The sequence below is a fragment of the Etheostoma spectabile genome, chromosome 21 (genome assembly GCF_008692095.1).
Source record: "Etheostoma spectabile isolate EspeVRDwgs_2016 chromosome 21, UIUC_Espe_1.0, whole genome shotgun sequence".
Taxonomy (NCBI): Eukaryota; Metazoa; Chordata; class Actinopteri; order Perciformes; family Percidae; genus Etheostoma; species Etheostoma spectabile.
In genome coordinates this window covers 10,773,790-10,784,728 of record NC_045753.1, presented here as the reverse complement: position 1 = coordinate 10,784,728, position 10,939 = coordinate 10,773,790, and the positions used below count along the sequence as shown (strand labels likewise).

The 10,939-nt window shown below is 41.5% G+C and overlaps 1 protein-coding gene across 1 annotated transcript in view; it reads right to left on the bottom strand.

The window, feature by feature from the left end:
* aatkb (apoptosis-associated tyrosine kinase b) overlaps positions 1–10,939 on the bottom strand; it is an 83,313-nt gene that overhangs the window by 42,760 nt on the left and 29,614 nt on the right. Inside the window, exon 2 of the mRNA XM_032501823.1 lies at positions 2,910–3,046. Coding sequence (XP_032357714.1) covers positions 2,910–3,046 — 137 coding nt within the window. The remainder of the gene's footprint in view (positions 1–2,909; positions 3,047–10,939) is intronic.

Sequence of the window (10,939 nt, the reverse complement as noted above, 5' to 3'; positions counted from 1 at the left end):
AGTACCTAGGTAAGGACTACTAGCCAGTCAGGAGCAGAGTATGAGGGCCCTGACAGAAAAGGCTGGGCTACAGCAGAGCTGTTTGGAGAAACCCCCGTTAAACCTTTCATGTCTAAATTAAGGTGGGCGGGGTGTACATGGAGTGAGTCATCTTTGACAACTGAATGTGAATAATATCATTAAAAAACACATTGTCGGCTCAAATGCTGTATGTTTTTTTTTAAACTGTTGTCCCGAAATGAATTTAAAGAAATGTGAGGGACTCAAATCCGGTTATCTAACCCCAAAGTATTCCCTCTCACAGCCGAGATGTTGTTGGAGGAAGTTTCTCTTCTTTCCTGTCTGTAAAACACAGAGAGCTCTTCTCTCTCGTCCCCTTGATGTTTTTTTTCCTCTGAAATCCCCTCTTCCTGCTCTGGGAGAGGCCGTGTCTAATTCCAGATGGAGGCCCTTAGGCCGGATGCACCATGGCCTCATGGGTATGCCCTTCCTCACGCCCTCGCGCCCTCTCTCTTGCCCCTGCCCCCCCACCCTGGCCGGCCCCTTCCTTGGACACACCCTGACAGGTTGGAGCTGGGTGGTCCGGCCCGCTAGAGACCAGAACACACAGGAGGACCATCATGTAAGCAACAACAACTCAAGATGCACACTTCTAAACACACTCAAGAAGAAAGGACGGGATGTTTTGTAATATGGCTGCAGACCAAGGTCATAACTTTGGGTTCAACAAACTGGGGTGCGGGGTGAGGTAGATCTCCCTTTTCAGCAAAATTTAAATTTGGGCATATGAAACATTCATTTTGTGTGTTCGGGTGAATTCTTTCCTTTTCTGAATCAAGTTAGGGTGCAATGTCTTATTTATGTAAAAATTAATTGGTTTGGGGTAGGACCAGTATAATGTTTTGGGGTGTTATAAGGGGGGGGTTATTCCCCGGAAATTACGCCCATGCTACAACACATCTGGAACCACTGCAGCTGTTGCTTATAAGATATTCAATGGAGAGAAATAAAAGAAAGGTAGAGTAGACAAAAAAGAAGAGGTGTAATTGACATGGGGGGTTCAACACCCCCCCCCCCCCCCCCCCCCAATTTCCCAACGGCTAGGTAATGGAGTCAAGTGTAAATGCTGAGGCAAGCACATATTTGTTTTTAAGATGATACATAATTCCTCATAAAACATCCCAGAACATGTGTAGATTTTGAATCAGCAGAAAGTTTTGATCAAATAAGGGATTGATTAAATATATATAATAATAAAACAATAAAATGACATAAATAAAGACATTTGCATGCAGAAAAGGACAATTGTTGCAGAAAAATCCACAAATGAGATATTTTCCAAATGTTCTGTGTACGACCACAGACACCCAGTTACAACCCCCCCCCCCCGCCACCCCATTATTCAAACAATCTCACATGTTCCTGACTCTGAGAAAAGTCTTCCGACAGATTTAACCGTGTGCTTCTCACGTAAACATGTCTATATTTCCCTTTAAGTCGACCTGAATCATGTGTTAATTTCCTACATAATGTTGTGTCATAAATTTACAAGTTGAGGAATAACTCATGTTGATTTGACAGTTTCAAGTGCCAATGTACGATTATGAATCACAGTGGGGGCTTTTTGTAGAAAAGGAAAGATAAGAGGTGTAATGCATCACAGCAGGGTGTTTAATTAACCAATTACTTTCTTGTCTTGATTTATCCATCAACAGTTTTTTCATTTCATTTGGGTCGACGTTCCCTGAGCCTAGAGTGGCGATGTGAAGCAAAGCTTTGAATCTTGTAACCTAAATGGGGATGAAATAAATCGCGCGGCTCTTCTAGACTTGTCATTGGACGGAAAGGCGCTGGAGGGTGGGTGCCGATGGAGCTGCAGCGCCCTCTAGTGGCCCAGAGGGAGAGCCGTGCTCCCCTGGTGAATATCGTGTTATTTATCACGTTATTTATTCAACATTTTTCAGCAGTTGAGGTGCAGTGTCAGAACAAGTAAAAAAAAATGTTGTTAATGTTTTAAATATTCAAAGACAAAAAATAGCACCCCAAAAGTGATTTTTTTTTTCATAATATGAGCACTTTAAACCACGCAAAGCTTTTTCAGGTGAGGACTTATAAAGCCCATGAGAATGAAATTAGGAATTAATTCAACTAAAATTAAAGGAATGGATGTTGATGGATAATTACAGACTGGAATGTCTCAACTTTTACTCAATACTATTTCAAAACCACTTCATTGCTGTTTTCAAATGCTATAAAATTGAATAAGACCCAAAATGAATGAAAGTAGAGATTTGTACTTGGGAAAGAGCGTTGTGTGGAATCAATCATGTTATTTTGGGGAATTAAAACAGAACAGTGATATAGGAAAACGGGTCAATTTGACCCGAGGACAACATGCGGGTTATGCATTTTTGCAGTCCTATGCACAGCCCCCTCATTCCTCCAACGTACGCACACACAAACACACTGCCTTCCTCTCTCCCTGTCCTATTTCCTCTAGTGTCGTGACCCATTTACAGAAATGGGGTCTACACCAATGACACAAGACCGCCCTGAGGACCTGCAGGCGTCCCGTCGCTACGTAAACACAGCCTCTACTACCTTTGTCTGCGGCTCTATCCACTTCCAATCAACCTGTTCTAAGTTTAACCGTCTGGAGAGCCTGTGTACTGAATATAATGGATGTCTAATGAGAGCCTGAGAGGAATGCTCCGCGTTCAGGCCATTTGCAATAACGTTCACGGGCAAAGAGTGTTACACTATCCCCATGCAAGACTCCATTAAAACTAGTTATGATTTAATGAGAGTAGAGTACGCACAGGTGTGTCAGGTTGTCTTTATGGCTCAGATTTCTTTCATGTTTCACGTGGAAGTGGAAAACAAGTTCAGCTCTAAAAAGAGAAGCCCACCTTGAAACCACCGGTTTTGCTTTTCTTGCAGCAGAGGCAGGCCAGCATGAGGAAGACGAAGGTGAAGAGGCCCGAGAGGGAGATGGCGACCACGGCCAGGGAGGACGACCAGGACAGCTCACTCAGCGGAGCGCCAGCTGCAGGACACAAGACAGAAGATCAGAGGAGGCTCTACACTGTAATGTAAATGTAATGTAAATGTGTTGTATTTATATAGTCCTTTTTGCATATAGCGCTTTTCCAGTCTTAACAACTGCTCAAAGCGCTTTTACATCTACAGGAAACATTCACCATTCACACACATTCATACACTGTGGCCGGGGCTGCCGTACAAGGTGCCACCTGCTCATCAGATATACACTCACACACATTCACACTCCGATGCGCAGCACCGGGGGCAACTCGGGGTTCAGTGTCTTGCCCAAGGACACTACGACAATGACTGCAGGGCAGGGGATCAAACCACCAACCTTCCGATTGGCAGGCAACCGCTCTACCACTGAGCCACAGCCGCCCTATAGATGTATCACTGCTGTTTGTGTGGACTCCATTAATGGGATCAAGTGGATACTAAGGCTTGGATGGCCAAGGGCGTAACTGTGGGTTCAACATTGAGTGTGTGTGTGTGTGTGTGTGTGTGTGTGTGTGGTGGTGATGTGTGGGGGGGGGGTGATACAGTATCTTCAACTGTATGAGGAGGTCCTGCAACATGTCAGCATGTATTGAGAAAGGTGACAAAAACATCAGAGAGAAACTGTCAAAAAAAGAAAACTTTGGGAAAAAAAGGTGACAAAAACATCAAAAAATTGTTAAAGAAATCCATGAAAAAGGTAAAAATACACAAAGAAAGAGGAAATAGACATCTGTCTGGAGGAATCCCGCAAATTATTCGCCATCAACATAGACTAGTACGGCATATGAGAGCAATTGGATTCCATAACTAAAATGATTGTAACCCACCCAGATCCACCGATATTTGATAAGTAGGTTTTCCATCGCATCATTCCTAATGCATTATAGAGTATTATGTCTTATATGTACTCTATGTATTATAGAGTAGTACTATAGAGAGTCTCTATTTCCATTTAGCGACATTCACGTTTGATTTATGGCTTGCAGTCATGTTTTTGCTGAAAATGAAACGCTCTGAACCATTCTAGCTCTGCAGGATTCATCCGGTGCACGATGGCTATGATTGCTTGTGTTGATGTATCACCTTCATCAGGAAATGGAGATGTATCCTTTGCACCAAGAGGCTTTTTCATGTAATATTCATAAAAAATAGCACTGGGAGGGCAATTCACAAATAAATAAATTGCTTAACTTTTTCTAGCTGTGACTCAAATTTGTTTTACCAAATAAAAAAGGACAATTTTTACATAATTTCAAAGACATTATATTCCAGAGGTACAGAGAAACACAGCGCTTTAATAATAACCTGGGCTTATATTGAACAATTTGTAGTATGTGTATAAATACTGTAAAGGTGTATGGGTAAATATATGTATGTGAATAGAACTTTTGAATGAATATTTTCATTGAAAACAGATGTATTATTTCTGTAGACTTATTTTGTTCATTTCATATGGTAGGAAGGGTATAAAGTGGTAGGAGTACATACGTTTTACTTCCTCCAACTCCTTTTTGCATTTTGAGTACTAGAAATTATGGAGTTTTATTTTGTTGTTCAACTGTTTTTATGATATTTTATGTACATGCTCAAAATAAAAGGTGTTGTTGGTAGTTAATGACGATAAATGAGGAACGAATGAGTAACGAATGGTTAGTTAATGAGTAGTTACTGACTGACTGGGATTCAAGCACTAATGATTAGTGTTAAACAGACTGGAAGTTACAGTTAAAGGAATGAGTAACGAACGATTAGTTGAGCATTGTCAGGTTCAGGACACTTAAACTTACTAAATTAATGACGGTCAAAAGCAACAAAACGAGACACAGACGGTAATGAGCAGTTTATAGACTTTTGCCGGAAAAGGGAAGAACAGATAAGAAGCAACCTTTCACCAGCACTGCTCCTGACGATCTTCGAAATCCTCTCTGTAGCTCAGTCTTTTTATTACACACACACACAAGGATAAGGAATACAGACATTGGACTGTGGTTATCTATATTATGCAACAAGAATGTCAGTCTCCAAAGTGCAGGCTGTTCGAACAATGTGTTCCTTGAGTGCCTTGAAACTCTGCCACTCTGCCACCTAATCTGTTAACCAGCAGAAACTGGACAAGACAGTTGTTAAATGCACACATAATAATTAAGCAAGAAAGTCACACTACTTAAGAAACTACTTTAAGAAATAAGAAATAAAAGACTTTATCAAAATGAATTCTCTATCAAGCATTCACTACCATTGGTACTGAGTGGTCGTTACTCATTAACGAAGGACTAATTAAGCATTTGCTTCCATTAGTTAAGCCCTGTGCGTACCTGGAGATGAAGTGATATCTCACACTGAGTGGCTGATCATTAAGGAATGATTAGTTAAGCATTCTGAATGTTTCAGTAATCATTTGTTAACTATGTTGAATGATTGATCCTGTAAATTACAATAATGTACACACCCAAATACTTATTAAATCCACATTCATTGTACACCTTGTATTGCTCCTTCATACTTCGATGCTTTACTTACTGTTTGGAAGTATGGGGAAACACACAAAACCAACACTCAACCTATGTTCATCCTTTAAAATTAAGCCTTAAGAAATGGAAATAAATCCGCTCAAAGAGCACCAACTAATCTTTTCATTGAAATAAAAGCACTAAAATCCAAAAGATATTGTTGACTTTAGAAGTGCACAAATTATGTAAAAAGTAAATAATCAACAGATACTGTTTCCAACAGTGTCCAAGGGTTGTGTTAAATGAGAGAGAACAAACATCGCTTAAGAGGAACTTGTGTATTTACAAAGAAACTTAAAAGAACAAATGCTGGGAAAAAAGGAGATGTTAATTTATGGAACAGCTGCAGTGAAGAAATAAAATCATGTATAACAATGAGCAATTTTAAGAGACTATGTATATGAATATATTGAATGTATACAAAAATGACTCGAGGTGATTGTTTCATTCCTGGGTTTATACACTACTGTATGTCTTGTTTGGATGGCTTATTATTTGGTTTGAAATGCAAAAATGGAGATTAGTTCAGTAGGCTCAGTTGGTAGAGCAGGCGCACATTTGTCTATAGAGGTTTTTCATGTCTTAATGCAATTAAAGGCCTAAAATGCCCAAAACACAATAATAATAATAATCTTTGAACGCCCTGCAACACCCTGTTGTTTCATGCTACGCCCTGCTGGGCCCTGCTACACCCTGCTGGGCCCTGCAGTGCCCTGCTACACCCTGCTGGGCCCTGCAGTGCCCTGCTACACCCTGCTGGGCCCTGCTACGCCCTGCTGTGCCCTGCTACACCCTGCTGTGCCCTGCTACACCCTGCTGTGCCCTGCTACACCTTGGACTAGTACAACTTCTATTTCTTGCTCCATTTCTCTCTCATTCTGCCGCTCTGAGCCTCATTCTGTACCACTGAGGCCAATTTTTAGACTTTGTGGTTAGTATTATGCTCCATGTGTGTCACGTGCCTGCTGTCCACTCTCAAAAAATAATATCTTGTTCCCAATTTTGGGGGCATTTTGGAGCAGTGGGGGTGATTTATTTTACACGTTCAACGACTGCTTCTGAAACGCAACGGCTGCCATAGAAAAAGATTGGACGGACAGCCACGCAGGGGCCGCCTTCAGCTGCAAGTCTCTGACACTGATTCCTGCTAAAAGCACTGACAACCACGCACACACACACACACACACACACACACACACACACACACACACACACACACACACACACACACACACACACACACACACACACACACACACACACACACACACACACAGAGTAATTTCTGCTGCCAGTTTCTGCTGATCCTCTGAAAGCTGGTGCGACGGGCTCTCAGTGAGTATCAGGCTCTTAGTGTAATTGGACAGAGTGCAAACACTGTTGTTTAGCAGGCCGGCTGGCAGAGTGCAGGAAGACAAGAGAATATATAAAAAAATTAAAAAATAAAACAGGCAAATGCAACAGTTACAAGCAGGATTAGCTGGCTGAGGGGTTCCTGGATCATGGGAGTCCCAGTCACCATTCACTGGAGTGGGCTGAATAAAACCAGAGGAGCAACGATGTCAATAACAAATCCACCCTGAAGCCGACTGGGAGGAAGACGCCAGCTCGCTAATTCGGTCCACAATAACCCTTCAGTGCTTTAATACACTGCAACAGCATTCAGATTTAATTACTCTTTATTTGTCAGGGGGGTAATAACCGAGAGCAGAGACACATTCTGTCTCTGTTGTGGTTTATTTAAAACTCCCTCGCTTACCGTCCCATCTCCCCCGTGAGCACGAGACGGAGAGAGGGGCTGGGGACGCTGCTCGGGATTAATATTTAAGGAACACTCTCAGGTCCACGAGCAGTCACAATAAAAACAGAGCATTTAAGTCCAGGAAATACACTTGTGCATTTTTATTTTAACCCTTGTGTTGTCTTCCCGTCAAAATTGAAAATCAACACTTTTGTCGATGCTTTTAATCAACATTTTTAACTTTTTCTCATGTTTTGCAGTTTTTTTCCAATGTTTGTCACAATAACTTATTAACTTTAGTTTACAGTTATTTTTGGAAGTTATGGTCAATAAACCTCATTTTTAGGAAATTATTTCCTAATGTTTGAGTTAGAAAAGCAGAAATTAGGAATTATTTAGACTAGAATTAAAGGAATGGATGTTGATGGATAATCACAGACTGGAATATGTCAACTTTTACTCAACACTATTTCAACAACACTTCACTTTGTTTTCAAATGCTATAAAATTGAATGAGACCCAAAATTAATGAAAGTAGAGATTTGTATTTGGCAAAGAGCGTTGTGTGGAATCAATCATGTTATTTTGGGGAATGAAATAGAACATTGATATAGGACAACGGGCAATTTGACCGAGGACAACAGAGGGTTAAGCAGATGCAGCATGTACGACTGACACACCCCTAGTCTGAACCTTTTTGGACTGATCTGACTGTCCTCCAACCCCTGATGCATCTCTGTCAGCATCACAGCGCCGTCAACAGAACGGGACTGTCTGCATCAACACCCCCCCCTCCCCCAGCCCCCCACTCTCCCCCATACCATCTATCCCTTTTTCTATCTACGTCTCAACTATGACTTTGATTTGGCCGTAAAACGGCAGACAGACAGAACTTGTGGAGCTGTCGTCCCCCCCACACCACCGCACAGTCCAGTCCCTGTGTGGAGGCCATATTGGAACCCCCCCCCCAGGTGTCCTTCCCCCAGACGGGTCATTCCTTCACCCACTCACCCTCTCTCTGGCAGAATAACCACCATTGTCTGGCTGCTCAGGGCACATGGCACCAGTTTGCACCAGTTAGGACGCACACACTGGGACCATTATCCACCTGCTCCCTGACAGAGGAAGGAACTGAGTTTTGCGATAACCGCAGCAACCAATACACCGTCATGTTACCTTATATATTTATAACGCTGATGGAAACAAAGAGGGGAAGACCATATTAGAATATTTGTTATCTTTTCCACGTCTTTGTGTTCTTCCAACACTGCAAATGATTTGGTTCTTACCAAGATGAAAAAAAGGTTGGATAAATAATCTTATTTTAAGAGTGAATTGTATTATTTTAAGTGTTCAACTTTACACTATAATCTTGAATCAAGCAAGCTTGTAAAGATTAGATAATACTTTATTCATCCCACAGTGGGGAAATTCCCTTGTTACAGCAGCAGCAGCAGTTTCCTACAGTAAAAAGCAAAAAAACAAACAAGTAAACACACAAACAGCCAATAAAAAAAAAGGTATAGACTGAATGTAAAGTGGCATTAAATAAAAGGTATTGTAAAGTGCGGTTGCCATAGTTCAAAAAACAATATTGCAGTGTAGGTAAGTGGCGTTAAAATTTGATTGAATATGTAATTTAATAATATAGAAAAAGGAGGTAACAATAATATAAATGATATTGAACTGTGACCATAAATAATACTGAAAAAGTAAGTACTTGTAATGGGAAAATATAAATTCAGATACTAAAGATATACAGAGAGTGCGATCTTGCTGCATGGACAGATCATTTCTCTTATTCTGAGCACCTTTTCTCTCAGATTTAGTGTTTTTATCTTGTTTTTTAGACTTCCCTTTCGTTGCAGTGAACGAGTGACAAAAGTAGAGCTGCAACTATTGATTATTTTCATTGTCAATCATTGAAATGTCAGAAAATGGTGAAAAATCTGTGTGTCCCAAAACCTAAGATGACGTCCTCAATTGTCTTGTTTTGTCCACAACTTAAGGTTTACTTTCAGTACTCAGTTTACTGTCACACAGGAATGAAGACACTAGAAATTTCATTTTAAGAATCTACAATCAGAGAATTTTTAATTTTCTTTCATAAAAAATTACTGAAACTAAGCTCAATCACAATAGGTGCCAATTAATTCAATTCAATTCAGTGTGTCAATTCACTTGTCTAACTAATGGATTAATCCAGCTCTAGATAACAATGAAATCTTCATTCTTGACAACAAACCCCATCAAAAGATCAAAACTAGTATTACAATTTCCCCAATAACATGGGTCTGTTTATCCAAACTCAGTGGCAGTCTTAACATAAAGGCATAGGTAAGCGGCTGCTTTTTTTGAGGGGGGTGGGGGGGAACGGTGCCACCCCATGCCCCCCTTTATGCCCTGCCCCTAGTAGTGTAGGCAGGTGCAGAAACAAGCTTAGTACAGCAGTTGGTAGGTTGGTCAGCAGAGGGGAGAGGAGTGGAGGAATAGAACCAGACAGATTATTAAAATATATTGACGCTGACGCTGTTGTACAGTTTGGATTTTTCCAGTCAGCAACTGTACAACTAAGATGTTTTACATCCTTTTTTTGGAACTAGCTGAGATGAATTGAACCTCCACAGAAACACACATAAAAGGACCTTGTTGTAGTGTTGTCTTCCCTAACTGGGAAAACTCAATTCCACTGACTGCTGATCTCAATGAAACAGAGGAGTCTGCCTCTTGTTAGCTGTAATGAGCCCAGATCAGAAGAGACAAATGTCTCCTGTTAAAGACCACTTATAGTACAATCATTCAGGGACATGTCCCTCCAGAGAGCTTCATTAGCCGCATTGAAAAACACAAAAAACCCATTTACAGTGAAAAGCACAGGGAGGTGGAAAGGCAATTTCTGCTTCTGCATCTTTTCTCTCCTTTTACTTACCCAGCTCGGGTACCGCGTAGCTCTCAGCTACTCAGAGGTGGTAGCCATTTTTAGCCTCCCGAGGCAGGGAGCTGAAGCACAGACTGATGACTAAATGATGAAAAGGAAGCGAGCATGAGAGGAGAGAAGAAAGGATCTGAGAGAGAAGAAGAGGCTGAAGGGCTGTGTACTCGACTCCCCCAGGAGAATCTCCCCAGCACTCAACACAGAGAGTTAGTGAGCTGAAGAGCAGCAGCTCAAAGTCTGACCGAGAGCACCCAGAACCAGAAAGTAAAGACTGAGTCTATCTGACAATCTCACGTGTTCGCACAACGGAGACACAACTGGCGAAAAAACTCACTGTTCTGCAGCTTAATGACTTGGCCTCAATCTACTGCATGTGTGTGTGTGTGTGTGGTTTGCAGCAGAGAGGAAGGCACTCCAGAGGGTCATCACCACCGCCCAGGAGATCATTGGCTGCCCTTTCCCGTCCCTAGATGATCTTCACCGCTGCCTTAAAAAATCCCAGAGCTTACTGAAAGATCCATCTCACCCCCGATACTGCGTGTTTGACCTGCTGTCCTCGGGGAGACGTTTCAGAACAATTAGAGCATCAAAGAAACTGAGAAACCGTTTTCATCCAAGAGCCATAAATAAACTTAATGCAACTTGAGTTTTGAGTTTTAAGGATGAATCGTGCAGTGCAAGGGGGTAACTTTGGGCTCAATATGGAGGGGG